Source organism: Aulonocara stuartgranti (genome assembly GCF_965226115.1).
Source record: "Aulonocara stuartgranti genome assembly, chromosome: 19".
Classification (NCBI taxonomy): domain Eukaryota; kingdom Metazoa; phylum Chordata; class Actinopteri; order Cichliformes; family Cichlidae; genus Aulonocara; species Aulonocara stuartgranti.
Genome location: NC_138955.1, coordinates 28,633,182 through 28,650,332, shown reverse-complemented (window position 1 = coordinate 28,650,332; position 17,151 = coordinate 28,633,182). Strand labels below are relative to the sequence as shown.

The following is a 17,151-nucleotide window of genomic DNA, read 5'->3' as shown; positions in this document are numbered from 1 at the left end:
GTCTAATGAACTACAAATGATTATGTTTCTTTTATTCAAGAGTATAATAGAGACTAAACTACATACATAGCACACCATTAGAACTAAAGGATAATATATGGCCTGCAGCTGTTAAGCTAATTTACTACCTTGACTACTGGTCATAAAATGGCATATGTTTAACTACTAGTCTTTAACATTCCCTCTTTGATCTCTTATCTTAAGAGATCACTTACAACACGCACTCCAGGGTCACAAGGTCCACGTCTCTCCATTCCTCAGGATCATCCTTTAACAGAGGCATCATTACCCCCCGGCCCTCCGGCCCTGAGGTTACGGCCCTGTCAATAAGACGAACTACTAGTGCTCTGAGGCATGGGATCAAACAACAACCACATGTGGTTAAGACAGCAGTGAAAACAGACAGTGAGACCAAGATTGACATAACAAATCCCTTCCATTGCCCAAAAACAGAAGTCATCCATTCCTCCAGCGGTATGTCGATACCTGAATGTTCATGCATATTATGGGCCAGAGTCCGTAGCCCCTCCAGTGCTCGAGTTACAGAGCCATCCGGAGCTGTATTATTGGGAATAAAAGTACAACACATTTGTCCAAACATTTCACAAACCCCTCCTTTTTCAGCCAGAACCATATCCAGCGCCATCCGGTTCTGCACTGCCATCAGAGAGGTTGGACCTACTTGTTCTGCTAAGCCCTGAATTGCATCACGGGTCAAATTTGACAGTCGGAGAACGTTATAGTGCACATAGTTAATTCTATCTACGTTTTTGTTGGGGGTGACGGGAAACAAGGCAGAAAGTACTGGAATGTTTTCAAAACCGGCTGCTATCTGATCTACTAATTTAAACTCATTTGGAACGCCACGCGGAACACCGATAGAATCTATATATGTGGGTGAATTAACAGTTAAATCAAACGACCAAGATGATCCTTTAGGCCACCCTTGACGTCTGCGCCTAGGTGGTCGTCGCGCATGTCCCTCTACCCTCTCAGAATTATCCTTACCCCCTATTATCAGCAGAGGCGCTCCTAGTCTGACCATGGCACAAACACCAACCGCTTCATTTGGTATTCGCACATGCAGACTCCCACCTCCACAATAATAGTACAAACCGGCTCGAGCCCAAGTACCCACGACCGTGGCGCCCGCACGCGCTGCCTCTCCTCTTCCTGGAAATGTGGCCTCACACCAATCAGCCGGGATCTCTCCAGTGTCATACTCCTGCTCTCCGGGATCATCTGCAGTAAAATTGAAACAAGTATAATTAGCTTTCCTAGGTGTGAATGGTCCGGGAATGGTGTTATTATCTATTGGGGGAAATAAAGCAGATAATGGAGCACATTTTCCTGAATTTACTGCTCTCCGAGTAAGTCGGAGCATGCAATCAAAACCCCAGGGGTCCTCTGGATACAGAGGTGCCGGTTCAATAAATAAACGTGGGCGTGCTGTAGCGCATGCCACACAATCAGACACCTTTTGCTCTTTTGTAGTTTCAATCAGCCAGTCCAACCACAGGTTGCTGTCCACATAGCCTGTGGCACGAGACATCAGCTGTCGGGGTTTCCACTTTGTGTAGTCCATTTTTGTTACCTTAGACACGGAAGGTGGGGCTTTGGTTGATGCGGTGTCGCTGCTAGATAAATTACAGCTTAATGTGGCGTTGTGGCTGGGTAATTTACAGGGTGGATCTTTAAAGTTTATCTTTATTACGCCCCTCGGGTCTTTCCCAAATACATCTACCCCTAACACTAAATAAAACACTTTATCTTCTTTCCGGTACCGCTGCGGTGTAACCTGCCACCCACCAATAGACATTGTAAGTGGATTTTGTGTGTTACTGAAATCACGCTGGATTGCAAACCCCTCCCAACGGCCCCGTGTATCCCATCCTGGGAGGGTGTAACCGGTCACCATGTCCCACTCCTCACACGGGGTGTACCCCGTGGCGGTGGGTTTACCTATAAGACAAGCATTTGTGAATCTTATGTCATGACATGTCCACACTTCGTACCCGCGCCAACTGGTCTGATCCTTTCCACAGTCTATCACGGAACACAGATCAAAAGTGAAGGCTGTGGTGGATCCTCTAACGTAATCCACCTCTATGCCTCCATAATACTCCAAACAAGGATCTGGTTTCTCACCTACATCACGTTCAGAGCTGGTCGCCTCAGGGTCCGCGAGAGGAAGAGGAGGTGGATGAGTTCTGTAACTGGGCAACTCACACAACAGAAAAACAGTAGTTAGCACACCAATAGTGATCATAGCTAACACTCCCATCAGTTTCCAATTCTCCAGAAGCTTCATTTTTGCATTAGACTTTTCCTCCCCCATTTTAATACTTGCTAATAACTTCTAAACTAGAGCTTTAGGCCTACGGCACTTTTTAAATTTTAATTTTGCTGTAGCTAATACTATCTTCTCGTCGGGTGATTCTCGACTTCTTTCTTCAACCTCAGGGGTGGACTACCCTTTGGTCGTTACACAGATCAGGGTATTATTCTGCCCCTTCTATACTAAGATCTGTGTTTTTTGGGGTCACAGCCGTGTCCCCCTTTTTCGCCAAGAGCCTCTCCGATCACCTAGGCCCCTCCGCCGCTGCACACTGGCTCCAGTGGTACCAGGTGTCGCCTTTGCCCTTCAGCTGGACCGCGTGAGAGGTTCGAGTGGTCACCTCGAAAGGTCCTGTCCACCTGGGCTCCTCCCACTTTCGCTTATACACCTTCAGCCACACCCACTTCGCCTCTGGCGTGGTCACCTCCTTTCCTGTTGGATCTCCCACCTGCGTAGTGAAACTAGAGACAAGAGCTTTTAGTGCTTTAAACTGTTTCACATGTTCAGACACTTTTACTTCCTCTCTTAATTCTCTTACACCTGCTGCAGGGCCTGGAAATTGTCTTCCTGTCAGCAGCTCATATGGAGTGAACCCAGTGCGCTGATTAACGGCGCACCTTACACTCATTAAGGCTATGGGAAGAGCATCAACCCAATTCATGTTAGTCTGTGCACAGATTTTTGCCAATTTGTTTTTAAGATTTTGGTTCATTCTCTCCACTTTTCCCTGAGACTGTGGATGGTAAACTGTACCATATCTATGTTGCAACCCCAACATACATTCCACCTCAGCGAGATCTCGATTTTTAAAGTGAGTGCCATTATCTGATCTTACCTTCTCTGGGAATCCATGCCAAGGGACATAATAATTCACCAGACATTTGATCACTGTTTTGCTATCCTCTCTGCGGGTAAGCCACGCCTCTGGCCAACCAGTCAGTCCATCCACACACACCAACAGATATCTACACCCTCGAACAGCGGTTATCATGTCAGTGTAATCAATCACAATTTCCTGGCCTGGTCTTTCTGGCAAAGGAAACTTACCCATTTCTGGTTTCACGGTGGGCTTCGGATTGTGTTGTCCACAAATCAGGCAGGCTCTCACATGTTCCCCTACCAGGTTTTTCATGTAGGGATGCCACCAATGACACAAATCCCTTTCCATCTGGGCCAACAAGAAAATATTCAAGCCCCAAGTAAGAGAGGCAGGGAGTTTGTGGTGCTGACAGAAAGTCAGGCATTAGTGGCAATTATGTCAATGCCACTTATTCTGGCTCAGAAAATAAACAAATAAAAAAATAAACTGCCTCTTCCACAGTACAATACAAACTGAATTCATCATAGTGTGGATAAAGATTCAAAATCACCACAATTTCAAACAAATCTATTATCAAAACAATCCTGAAACTGCAGTTTCTGGTCCTTAGACGTCCAGCACCAGCAAGCAGTCAAATAGCAGCATGTACAACAGGAATCATGTAAAGAAATACACTGTCCATAAAAGGAATCCATAATGAATCCAAAAGTATCACTTATTTTCCAACAAACAGCGTTGCTGGTACTTTCCCCCATATGAATGACAGCAGTCATCCACAGACAGGCACGTTTCCAAAATATACACATTTCGCTAATTCTGTTATTAAACACTTTGTTTTTAATTCTAGGAGTCTATCATATAATCTATCAACAGTATCTTTCACCGTTTACCTGCTTATCACTGTTCAAATAAATGCTTTCACAGACAATCTGTGACCATGTTCCATCCAGTCAATTGTCCAGTTCGATATCAGCAGCAGGAAAGATGCAGAGTATCCTCTGGATACTTGGGAGTGAGCTCTATCATTACTACAAGGACTCTTCATCAGAAACACTGTCTGCATTTGCCTTTGTCAGGAGCTCGAGCTCCTCACTGTCCTGCAACACAAAAAAGAGACAAGGCATCAGAATGAATGAACAAGTGATCAAATCCAGTGGACAAATCTGCAGACATTGAGGCACTGTGCACATCTTTTTTCTGTCTTCAGAAAGTGGAGGGCAGTATTTACTCCCCGAAAAACACCGGGGAAGTACCGTGCATTTTAAAGCCACGGCTGCCAATGGAGAGGGTATTTTTGTTAGTGCTCTAGCAAAGAAACAAACACCTGAAACCTGGCATTTCACCTGATTTACAGGGTTTCTTCAATACAGAACAGGACGCTGGGGATGAAAAGAATTCCAGGATAGTATCCCCACAGACTACTGTATTGTTAAATAGCTTCTTCCATCAAAAAACACTTGACTACTAAAGGAATTCTATGAAGTAAGGCTCCAGCATGAGCCTGGATGCTATTTTCATAGCTGGGAATCAGGTTTCCTCTTGCACTCAAGAAATGACATTACAGAGAAACAAGAGCCAAGTTTCCTGCAGAGCACTTGGTATGTGGGCGGGAGTAGAGGAAGTGGATATACATCGGGGTTAGGTGAGCGAAGTTGTGTGAGGAAAAGGAGTGTGTGGGCTTGTGTGCGTGACTACTGAGGATTTGTGGTTTGTCTCCTACCCCTCTTGACCTCTCAAACACCTCCCCGTTGATGACCCGTAGTTTCTCCCGCTGCAGGCTATATTCCAGGTCCTTGGGCCAGCTGGCATTGTAGATAAAGATGGCCAGCAGGACCGTGGGTGCCTGGAGGAAGAAGTCCAGCGAAGGGTGGAAGTCAAAGAGGAAGAGGGAGAGGCCTGTGACCAGAACAGTAGTGAACTGGCCAGTCAGCACATGGAACATGTTGTCTCTGAATTTTAAGATGAAGGCCACGGATAAGCCCAGGGCAGCTAGGGAGAACACAGAAGATTATGAGTTCTTCAAATGCATACTAGAGATAGATAAATGAACTAGTCCAGTTAATAACAAATTACACCCAGCAGCTGGATTAGTGTAACTTAGCACTGATGCCAGAAGCAGGACCAAATACCCACCAGGCTCTGTTCAAAGGCATAAAACAACTCAAGTACCAGCAGCTTACAAGATCACAAGTTAAGATGATTTTGTCTGTAGACGACAGAAATTGTACAAAGTAGTGGTTTTGCATGCTACAGTCTTTTGGAGCCCCCACCCCAACCCCTCCTCTATTTACGCCAGCTTTCATCTGATTGGCTGCCCCTACATCTGAGCTTCTACAAACAGAACCAGGTGCTGCACCACTTCCTCTGCTTATCAATTTGACAGACTTCCTTCAACCCAGCCATGCCTTCCAGCTCATCCTGGAGGACACAGTATTCCCCAAGCCCGCTGAGACCTCCTCCCAGTAGGACATGGCCAAAAACACCTCACCTACCTAGGAGTCCAGGAGGAATCCTGGTTAGATGCCCCGAGTACCTCAACTGTCTTCTTTTGATGAACATATTTTCTCTTCCTCAAGCAACTTATATAATCCACATGGACATGTTTGCATATAATTCAAAGCAGCAAACTAATTAAATTAAATTAAATTAAATTAAATTAAATTAAATTAAATTAAATTAAATTAAATTAAATTAAATTAGAGTGGACATCTCCAGCAACAGAAATGACAGTAGGAGATCTCAGTTCAATAAACATCACACTTATGCCTGCTTGATATTCATCTTTCAGTCATATGCTGTATAAAACAGTATTCAAATGTCCCTCTGATGTGAGAATGATGCACTACAGTGCTGACTGAAGTTATCAATCTTGTGATAGGCAGAAACACCAAAAGTTAAAAATGGAACAGTCAGGTCACTAAACTGCTGAGACTGGAGTGGGGCTGGTGGAAACTGCGGCAGACCAGGGCACTGAAACATAGACAGACAGTTCTTTTGCAATGAAAAACATAAACACCCATGTTCCCGGTAGGTTTCCGCTGTGTCAGCTGTTTACATTATAGGTGCTTATGCAGTAACCATGGTAACCACGGACTCTGAGCGGCTGGATCGACGGAGGTCAGACAACAATTTTACATATATGATCTTCAAACAGGACACAGCCATTATCCGTCCTGGCCTCATATCAAATGTGAACGCAGACTGAGTCTATGTTTGACGTTTTCTTTATATCTAATCTTCCTCTCAAACATTTAAACAGCAGCGAGTCTGCAGCTGAGGGAACACAAACTCAAATTCTCGGATTGAACAGGTTTGCTCGTTTCTTGCGTGTATTCATTTGGTGATTTATTAAATGTGTAACTGTTATTCTAATCTGCTGCTGAGTCTCGTACGCTGATGAAAATGCAGAAAACACAGATCACGAACACCTGTTCAACCAATCACTTTCATTCCACTTTGATCTGCGACAAACTGACGGTTCATCTCTGTTACAGTGTTGCGTTAGACTGCTATATTTTTTTGTTCTTTATGCTGTAGATTTTCATGTCTCTGGAATAGTTGGCAGTAATAAGGATGATCTTCTGTAAAATCATATTGATATGACCCGTGACATATTCGTACATGTCAGTTAGACTAGTCAGCTGGGAAACTGTTAACTCATAGAGCTGACGATATCGTGGATATGCTGACCTCGCTCCGTGGTGTACAGGGCCGTTTACCCTCATGATTACTATTCACAATAAAAATATTAGCCAAACATCATGAAGTCTGTATGTGTTTCATAGTGTCGAACAACCTTTGTACAGTTAAAGCCAGCAGTTACTACATGACGGAAACACCAACGTTATCTCTTTTATACGTTTATACGCAGGTCACGCTGATTACTGAACAAAAACCCAAAGATCAGCTGTTAATCGAATTTATTTGCTCTCTCTCCTCCTTAAACATGTTTTTAATGTTAGTTATAATTCAGAATTGGCGACTGAAACACGTAGGACACATAAGAACATCAGGAAATAAAACCCCGATAAATATAACCTCAGTAAAAGAAGTCAGTGTCAGCGGGGGTTATTACAGCTGTGTACCAGGGCCTGCGCTTTGTCAGTGGTAATAACAACTTGATTGCTTGCGAGGCGAACGGGTCTATCCTGGGCAGACATCTCCAAAATCATCGAAGCACTTTTGCAAAGAGGCTGTATCTTGACAAACCGACCAGACATATGAAGATTAAATCACTACATTCTCGCTAAAAAAAATATTAAAACAGTATTTGGTGACACACAAACAGGGTTTTTCAAAGTTCAGTTCTGTTAGTTTCCACATGCCGGTTGTTGTGTGCTAAAAACAATGGCCACCAGGCCAAAGCAATGGTTTTGACTCGATCAGTGTTAACCCCGCCTCCTGAGTTTGATGGGTGAGGTTGACAGATAAAATTATTTCATGGTGAGACCTGAAGGAGTCAACTGTGCCAAAATGAATTAATTAAATACACAATTAAATAATTATTTAAATGTGGCAATAATTAATTAAAATGTGAAATAAATAAATAAATAAATAATTAAATGTGTCAATAATTAATTAAATGTGTCATTAATTAATTAAATGTGTCAATAATTAATTAATTAATTACATTTGTTGTAAATATTTATGTAATTAATTATTTCCGATAATTAATTAATTTGTGCATGTAAATGGAGAGTCCTCTTCACACACTGAGGTTAATTATAGAGTTCCACAGGGTTCAGTGCTAGGACCAATTCTGTTTACATTATACATGCTTCCCTTAGGCAGTATCATTAGAAGACATAGCATTCATTTTCACTGCTATGCTGATGACACCCAGCTCTATCTGTCCATGAAGCCAGATAACACACACCAATTAGTTAAACTGCAGGAATGTCTTAAAGACATAAAGACCTGGATGGCCGCTAACTTTCTGCTTCTTAATTCAGATAAAACTGAGGTTATTGTACTCGGCCCTGAAAATCTTAGAAATATGGTATCTAACCAGATTCTTACTCTGGATGGCATTACCTTGGCCTCCAGTAACGCTGTGAGGAACCTTGGAGTCATTTTTGACCAGGATATGTCCTTCAATGCACATATTAAACAAATATGTAAGACTGCGTTCTTCCATTTGCGCAACATCTCTAAAATTAGAAATATCCTGTCTCAGAGTGACGCTGAAAAACTAGTTCATGCATTTATTACTTCCAGGCTGGACTACTGTAATTCATTATTATCAGGATGTCCAAAAAACTCACTGAAAAGCCTTCAGCTAATCCAAAATGCTGCAGCAAGAGTCCTGACAGGGACTAGAAAGAGAGAGCATATTTCTCCTGTTTTGGCTTCCCTTCATTGGCTTCCTGTTAAATCCAGAATTGAATTCAAAATCCTGCTCCTCACATACAAGGTCTTAAATAATCAGGCCCCATCTTATCTTAATGACCTTGTAGTACCATATCACCCTATTAGAGCACTTCGCTCTCGCTCTGCAGGCCTACTTGTTGTTCCTAGAGTATTTAAAAGTAGAATGGGAGGCAGAGCCTTCAGTTTTCAGGCCCCTCTTCTGTGGAACCAGCTTCCAGTTTGGATTCGGGAGACAGACACTATCTCTACTTTTAAGATTAGGCTTAAAACTTTCCTTTTTGCTAAAGCATATAGTTAGGGCTGGACCAGGTGACCCTGAATCCTCCCTTAGTTATGCTGCAATAGATGTAGGCTGCCGGGGGATTCCCATGATGCATTGAGTTTTTCCTTTCCAGTCACCTTTCTCACTCACTATGTATTAATAGACCTCTCTGCATTCAATCATATCTGTTATTAACCTCTGTCTCTCTTCTACAGCATGTCTTTTATCCTGTCTTCCTTCTTTCTCCCCAACCGGTCGTGGCAGAAGGCCGCCCCTCCCTGAGCCTGGTTCTGCCGGAGGTTTCTTCCTGTTAAAAGGGAGTTTTTCCTTCCCACTGTTGCCAAAGTGCTTGCTCATAGGGGGTCATATGATTGTTGGGCTTTTCTCTGTATCTATGAAGCGCCTTGAGGTGACTTTTGTTGTGATTTGGCGCTATATAAATAAAATTGAATTGAATTGAAAATTGAATTGAATCAAGACGTGAGTGTGTGTGGTTCATTTAGGGGACATCTTTACATTTTAGAGTGAAAAAACAGCTTGACTTACATGCTTTCCAAATTCACACCGCATTAATTTAAGTATTCAACAAGTTAATTGATCTACACAGCACGGCCATTCTGTTATGGGGCTGCCCATCACATACTAGCTACTTTTGGCTGCCCCTTTATTATCAATTTTACATGCCTTGATGTGACTGTGGTCTGGCCCTATTTACCTAAACCTGAATTAAATTATTCACAAGTCACTACAACAGGTATACTTGTGTTTAATTTGGTGTATTTGATGCTCTTCCCGACACAGCTGTCAAGGGATTTTTTTTCCTCCTCCTGGTACTTAAATAGGGATCTTTCACTGTTAGGCAAATGTGCAAACCACTACACTATAGAGCCACAGCCTTCACATAATCCTCCTATATTGCTTAGAAAGAGTAAGTCTCTACCTTGACTCTCATGTCAGTGTCTGTGAGGACCATGTAGAACTCCTCGTAGGTCATGCCAAACTCTTTCCTCAGCTCTGTGATCAGATCCTGGTTTACCAGGTCTTCCTGACGAAAGCCCTTCATAGGCTTGTCATTCCCTGGAGAAATAAAGGCACATTAGAAGGATTCAATATCTACTTTCCTACTTTAAAGGGGGTACTAATTTCCCCTTTAAAGAATATCAATTAACTGTTAAAATCAAAGGAACATAACATTTATTGTATTTGGAATCTTAGTGAAATGGTCCAAAAGTCAAATGTAAATCTAATATATTGCCCGGAATATCAGATTGGGAAAATTGGGGAAAGAAGGAAAACTGCACACTATTGGTTAATCTGTCTTCTGTCATGTCTCCCTCCCCTCACTGCCAGTCGGTTGCGGCAGATGGCTGCCTCTCACTGAACCTGAGGTTTCTTCCTGTTCAAAAGGAGTTTTTTCTTTTTCTTCTTCTCACTGTCACCAAGTGATTGCTTGGTGACAGTGAGTCTTCTGAATGTTGTTTTGTTTTTTTGTTTTTTTCCTGACAATTATTCAAATGGTTATGGCTTCAAAAGGCTAGAAAAGTACAGGGCAGATACAAAAACAGCTTAAGGCATGTTACAGTCATATTTCTTAACGTAAAATGAAGAGCAATTGTTTCCCAGTTAATATGCTTACTCCTCTTTTAGTTTAGTTATCTATGCTGATTTCAAAAAACTGCTCCTTTAACAAATTTGTCTGAGAAGTTTAAGAATTAGACTCTTGAGTGAAGAGCAGAACTGAAGCATGCAGGACAAACTGGACAGACAGCAGCTGAGATCTAAAAGGGTTGGATGTCTCAGAAGTCTAATGGAGCTGGTGTTTATGCAGACCAAAGCCTTTAATCATAGCTCCTTCCGTGTGTGTGTGTATGACATACGGACCACAGAACAGTGTGTTCTTGGTGGCTGGTTTGCCCACTCTCTGCTGTGTAATGTGTATGAGCAATCAAGTCAGGAAACCCCCAGTACATGTAGGTGGCAGAAGACAGACTGCACACACAGATATGTACAGCAAACATTCTTTAATATGGTCTATATGCAAAACATACACTTGGCCAGCTAGGCTACAACCCAAAGATGAAGTCACTGTAACCAGAGGAGGGGCAATGCTGAAAGGACCAGCTGTTTGTACATGACCACCCACAGTGCGTTTCTCTCACTTCCAAGGACTCTTATGTTGACTTCCATTTACTTTCTTGAGATTCATTTACATACTGTTGCTTACCTTAACCTAAACTTAAATCAAGCCTTCATAATTAATATGAATGAAGACTTACCAACAGAGGTGGGTCACAACAATGTGACTACATAAAAACATGATGTCTGGATAAAACCTCATCTGCACATTGAGTGACAGACTTAAAAAGCTTAACAAAGAGCAGTTAACACACATCAACCGCAGCCTCTGGTTTGAGACAGCTATAAAATGTCTCAAAATAGAAGCCAAGCACAAATGACGCAGTGCGTCTCACAAAAACAGCAGCAGTTTTGTTGCATTTGAACAAGTAGGTTTTCAAGCACTGTTATAACTGCTCTCTGTGTGCATGTGGGTGTGATGAATTAAATGTCTCCAGCTTACACATCAACTCCGCAGGAGATGATGCACAGGAAAGGTATGCACTCTGGTTTGCTCTCCTGGTACATGTTATACAGACTCCTGTACTTCATAGCTGCTGAACTCATCACATTTTGGATTGGAAGCTGGAGGCATTCCTACCTCTAGCTACAAATAAAGTGTAATTACTAAAATAAGCAACGGTATTATGGTAAATGAGCCGAATCACTGAATTCAGAGGTCAACACTGTTTAGTATCACCTGCACAGAGAAGCACAAAACACTGTGGCTTTGGCAGAGTCGGTGCGCATTCTGGATGTGACTGTGGGAGCAGAGATCTCTGTTGAACACATCTAGTTTGACATAATGTGAGGAAGGTACAAGGACAGGACAGCAGACATGGCAGGAGACACTTTTCCTTGCCAGAGTCTCAGTATGGACAGCACTCACACAACAACATTTCCCTGAAAAATGGTATTTTAAGGCAAATCACATCTACTGTATTCCTAAAAACATTCAAACTTACTTACATTTATGACAGAATGCCTGAGTCTGTTTATTTCAGTACTAAGTAGAGAGCAAGCTTGAGTAGACAACGTGTTAAAGTCAAACTCTCTTGTATTGCAGGGTCTTTAGTATATAAAACAACTTGGGATGGCTGTTGTTGTAAATCGGGGCAATAAAAATAAACCTGGACTAACTGCTTTGTTGTTCTGTGTTTCTAGTTAACTTGTTTGGGTTTTTTTGTTTGTTTTTGTGTGGTGCACAGAAGTTCCCACTGTTGTGTTACTGGTTTAATATTGTTTTCCTCATAGTACATGTGAGTATTCTGTGTTTTCACAAAGTTGAACAGAAAAGCAGCAGCTCTTAAAATGACAGGAAAAGCATTTAGCTGGATCTACGATGACTCTGTCATCCTAAGGAAGATTTACTGACAGCGGAAACATGATTTTGATTTAGAATTACAACCTTTTGCTGGTTAACTGCAGTGTTTTGCTGCATGTAAGGGCTGTTTGGGAAATCCATCTTCAGTGCTGAAAACTTCAAAAATGTTTCAAAATGTTGCAGTTGAGAAATGCTGCACGTCCGGAAAACATCTGCTCCAAATTGAGAGCCACATGAGCTATTCAAAAAAAGTTCCTGGCTGAGCAACTGAAAGACTTGCTACAGTTAATAGCGATTAAGTGGCGCATACCATGTCAAAACAAGGAGCAAAAAAACAAAAATGGATTGAACCCTCTCACACTGCATATGGAACTACTTACCTATCTGATAGTGGTCGATTTTCATGGTGGAGTTGGTCAAAGAGCCAAAAATAGTTATGATAGAGACTTTCCTGATGGCCATCTCACACACAGACTCCAGGTACTCATCCCTCTGCTGAACATACATACTGTTCTCCTCACTGGGGGATGTAATCAGCTGGAGGAAGGGAGGGAGTGGAAACAGGGAGGTTAGAGTATCCTGTGTATGCTGTGACACGTGCGCGCAAATACAGTGTGCTGCAGAGGTGATGTTTACATTAACCTGCAGGCGGACGATGGGGCATATTTTCCCAGCCTGTTCACAGCACCACTGTGATAAGAATCTATACTGGCTGCAAAACAGAGCCGCACAGTCTGTTAGCTCACAGCTGTGCAGTCGGTCAAATACCTGGATGATGGTTGTGCTACCTACCCTACCACTTCACTATAAAGAAGTGACACTGTACAATAAATTGTACAGAGGTGCTTACCTGTTTGTTGACTAGTTTAAAATTAATCAACAATAAATTATTTGTCCTGATGTGAGTCTTTAGAACATTTCAGTACTCTGTCTTGGAAAACAAAGTCTTTCCTTATTGGAGCCGCACCAACTGTAGGTCACTTCCTTCTGCTCCACACTGCCAGCTGCTCAGTGATTCAGAATGGTGTAATGCTCAACTTCCCAACTCAAAACCTATCCAGTTGATCAAAATTTGAAGTCCAGAAAAAAAAAGCACTAATTTCATGTTTGACTAATGAGTTTGGCAGGCACGTCTGTTGGATCACTGATGGCTGTGTCTTTTAATTTCTCTTATAGCTGCATTCATTACTGTAGTGCTGATGTCTTTCTTTAAAGAAACTGTTTGAGATATTAGGGAATTTTGCTTATTTGCTTCCTTGCTGCAAGTTGGATGAAGAGATTGATCCCATTCTCGAGTTTGTTTGGGAAATATATTAAGTTACAGCTATTGGCCAGTTAGCTTAGCATAAAGCTGGCTGATAGTTGTATTTGACAGAAAACTCAGTTAATTACTGAGGAGATATTTAGATTATTACAGAAAGGAGGCAACATCAATTAATTACTGAGGTAATGCTAAATCAGAAATTAAATCACATATCATGCTTCATCTGTTGGAGCCATTTTTTGGCTGGGTGCAGAGAAGTCCATGCTATCTGCTTATCAGGAAGTGGCTGTGTTTGAAATATAATAGGCTAATAATCAACTGTTCCAGATGCCCATAGTCTGACATTTGAATTCATCTGTATTTTGGCAAGAAATCAAATAAGCACTTTGGCCAAAATGTTAAACCTGTCCTCACACTTAGCGATGGTGCTCTGAGTACTGACATTTCCCTCTGGCCAAAGCTCGAAGCCTGGAGTTTTGCCAGGTGAAAGAGCCTCTTATGAACTGTCAATATTATGTCATGCTATTACGTCTCACCAGCAGCCGCCTCCTGTTTTCAAAGTAATCCAGAAAGGAGGCAAGGGCACCCTTTGGTGGTGGCGTTGGCTTTTTAGTGGGCTTTGGATAGTCCACTTTGACGCCTTCTTTCCATTTTTCTTCCCCCAATCTTTCCCTCCTTTCCTGGCTTTCCTCTTCTGTCGGCTTTCTTGGCACCCTTGTCATTCTGTTTCTTCTTCTTGTCATGCTTATCGTGCTTTCCCTTCCTGGTAGGAGTGATAACAGTGATGACTTCTGACTCCTCTGGATTGCTTGCTGTTGGCTTGCTAGGCTCATACTTGTCTTCATACTCGTTAGTCAACACCAGTGCACAAAAGCAGATATTATTTTTCATTTTCTTCACTGATTCAAACATTGTGAGAATGATTTGGTCTTGAGCTGGTGTCGTGGTAAACTTTTCTTTGTACACACAAAAAATGATGGTGAAATGAGTTATGTTGGCTGCTAAACAGCTATTTCATTTGAAAAGCTCCAATGAAAAGCAATTAAAGTAATCAGCAAGAAGTGTGCTGCATATGTACTCATGGATATTATTTATAAATTTATGTAATGTATGGTTTTAGCACTAATATATACCCAGGTGTTTTGTATTCTATAAATAGCAGGAATCTGAAACCCATTAAAATACAAAGTCAATCTATTAAATCTATCTTTAAAATGAATGTTACAGATTACGTTGTCTCCACCGTTCTTCTTCTTGGTGGGTTTGGTCTTTGGGAGTCTGTGTGTGATGGGTAGCTTGCGGCTGTGTGGATCTCTGTTGAGTTTGTCAGTGCGGTTATCTCCAGCTGGGGTGGTTTTCAGTGGGTACCGTTCCCTCTCTGCGGTTGTAGTAGTATGGATCAGCGGCCTTTTTGTGGTGGGTTTTCTGGTTGTCGTTGTAGTTGCCCTGGTTGTTGTAGTAGTCGCAGTGGTGGTCGTGGGCTGGGTTGAAACCCAAGTTAGTAAAAATAAAACAAGTCATTAGTAGGATCAAGAAATTGAAAGCCAAAATTGTGTTTCTACAAGAAACTCATATGCTAGGCAGTGAGACAAATAGAATCAAACGTAGATGGCCAGGTCAAATTTTATCACCTCCTTACTCCTCCAGTTCTAGGGGCGTTATGATAATGATACACAAATCCATACCTTTTCATGTTGAGCATGTGCGTCAAGATTCTAATGGACGTTTTGTTTTTAATACTACAAGGTAACCTACTATCTACTAGACTCAATTTAATTAATACTTATGGCCCAAATGAAGATAATCCACATTTTTATAGAAATTTATTTCTTAAAATTTCAGATTTACAAGGTAAATGTATAATTGCTGGGGATTGCAATTTTCTTTGAACCCACAGAAGGATAAATCGTCAGGCATGGATAACACTTACAATAGAACACTAAAGGTGATCAAACAATTTATGAAGGAGTTCAATATAACCGACATATGGCGCGATCAAAATCCAACCAAATTACAATATTCTTGCTGGTCAGGTACACACAAAGTGTATTCCAGAATAGACTACTTTTTGGCATCAACTGAGCTGGCTCCTTATACAAAAGATATAGTATACAGTATAAGGAAATAATAATATCTGACCATGCAGCCGTTACTTTGACTTTCATAGAGTCAAAACTGATTAAAACTCGAATTGAATGGAGGTTTCAATTGAAGTGGATGCAAGACAAACAGTTTCTTGAGTTTTAGGCAAGCAAATTAATGAATACTTTGAGCACAATTCAAATCAAACATCGGCAAGTGTGAGATGGGACGCTTTCAAGGCATACTTAAGAGGGCAAATTATAAGCTATACTAGTAAGAAAACAAGAGAACGAAACCAAAAGATAAAATATCTGGAATAAAAAAATAAAAATGTTAGAAGAGACCAGCTTTCAATCAGGCCAGAATAAGGAGGACAATGTCAAAGAATTATTACTATTGAGAACGCAATATAACGAAATGACAAGCGAAAAAGCAGCTGTACATTTATTGAGATTAAAGTAACAATCCTATGACCAAGGTGAAAAACCCAGCAAACTCCTGGCTTAGCGTATAAAACAGCAGCAATCTGAAAGGGCAATTACCAAACTTGAAACTTCAAATGGAAATATCATAATAGACCCAATCAAGATAAGCAATGCATTTAAAGTTTTTTATGAAACGCTATATAATTCAGAATGCAACAATGAGGGTGCCCGCAGGATTCACCATTTGTTAGAGTATTTTAAGCTTTTATTGTCATGAAATGCAACTGAGTGATATACTGATAAGTGTTTAATATTTCTGCTTATGCCAAAACGTCTTTTTATCATGAACTCTCTGAACAATGGGCCACCACTGTTCGAGGAGATCACAAGAGATGTGTGCAAATATAACCATCCTTGCAAGAGCTCATTTCTTTAAGTATATTTTAGTTGTCAGCACATAGCAACAGAAGGTTTGCCATAGATAGCGTACAAAGCATTAACCACAATAAGTTGTGAAAACCAGCTGTTATTGTTAGATTAAGTTCCAGGAACTGCATGTTCTCCACCCACGAGTGAAGAGCGTGCAGCTAAGTTCCTGTTTTATCTGTGTGTTTCACTATGTACCATGAGTATAAATAAAGATGTAAGATCTGTGCGGGACGTGAGTCTCTCTGCTGAGCCCTCACCCGTGCACGTTAAAAACTGTTGAAGTGTCTGAGTGTCATTTCTTCACCTGAGTGTTTGATAATTGTTTAATCCCTCACACCATTATCTCCACTTTTATTCCCTTTAGCTATTGAACCTCTGGCAATAGCGGTTAGAACCAGTGGACAAATACAAGGTGTTAAGATTGGTAGAAAGGAGCATAGAATTGCGTTATTTGCTGATGATGTCATATTATTTTTAAAGCAACTAAAAACTTCTGTGTCTGCTGTAAAGGATTTAATAGACCAGTTTGGGGCCTTCTCAGGGTATAAAGTAAATGTAACAAAATCATCATTAATGTTACTTAAACAAGGGCTTTACTGTTAATTCTGAATTCACTCATCTAGGCATTAAAATAAAAGATGTGGTGGTACTTAAATATAATACAATTCTACAGAAAATTTCCAAAGATCTGGAGCGTTGGATAAGTTTACCACTATCTATAA

The 17,151-nt window shown here is 41.3% G+C and overlaps 1 protein-coding gene across 1 annotated transcript; it reads right to left on the bottom strand.

Moving 5' to 3' along the window:
* Positions 1-3,614: 3,614 nt before the first annotated feature.
* On the bottom strand, positions 3,615-14,135 carry LOC309695581 (UDP-sugar transporter protein SLC35A5-like). Its single transcript, XM_082516324.1, has 4 exons — positions 14,030-14,135; positions 12,610-12,766; positions 4,879-5,147; positions 3,615-4,255 (listed from the first exon to the last, which is right to left on the bottom strand). The coding sequence occupies exons 2-4, from the start codon at positions 12,734-12,736 to the stop codon at positions 4,187-4,189; spliced, it is 465 nt and encodes a 154-aa protein (XP_082372450.1). The 5' UTR covers positions 12,737-12,766; positions 14,030-14,135; the 3' UTR covers positions 3,615-4,186.
* Between the last annotated feature and the right edge of the window lie 3,016 nt (positions 14,136-17,151).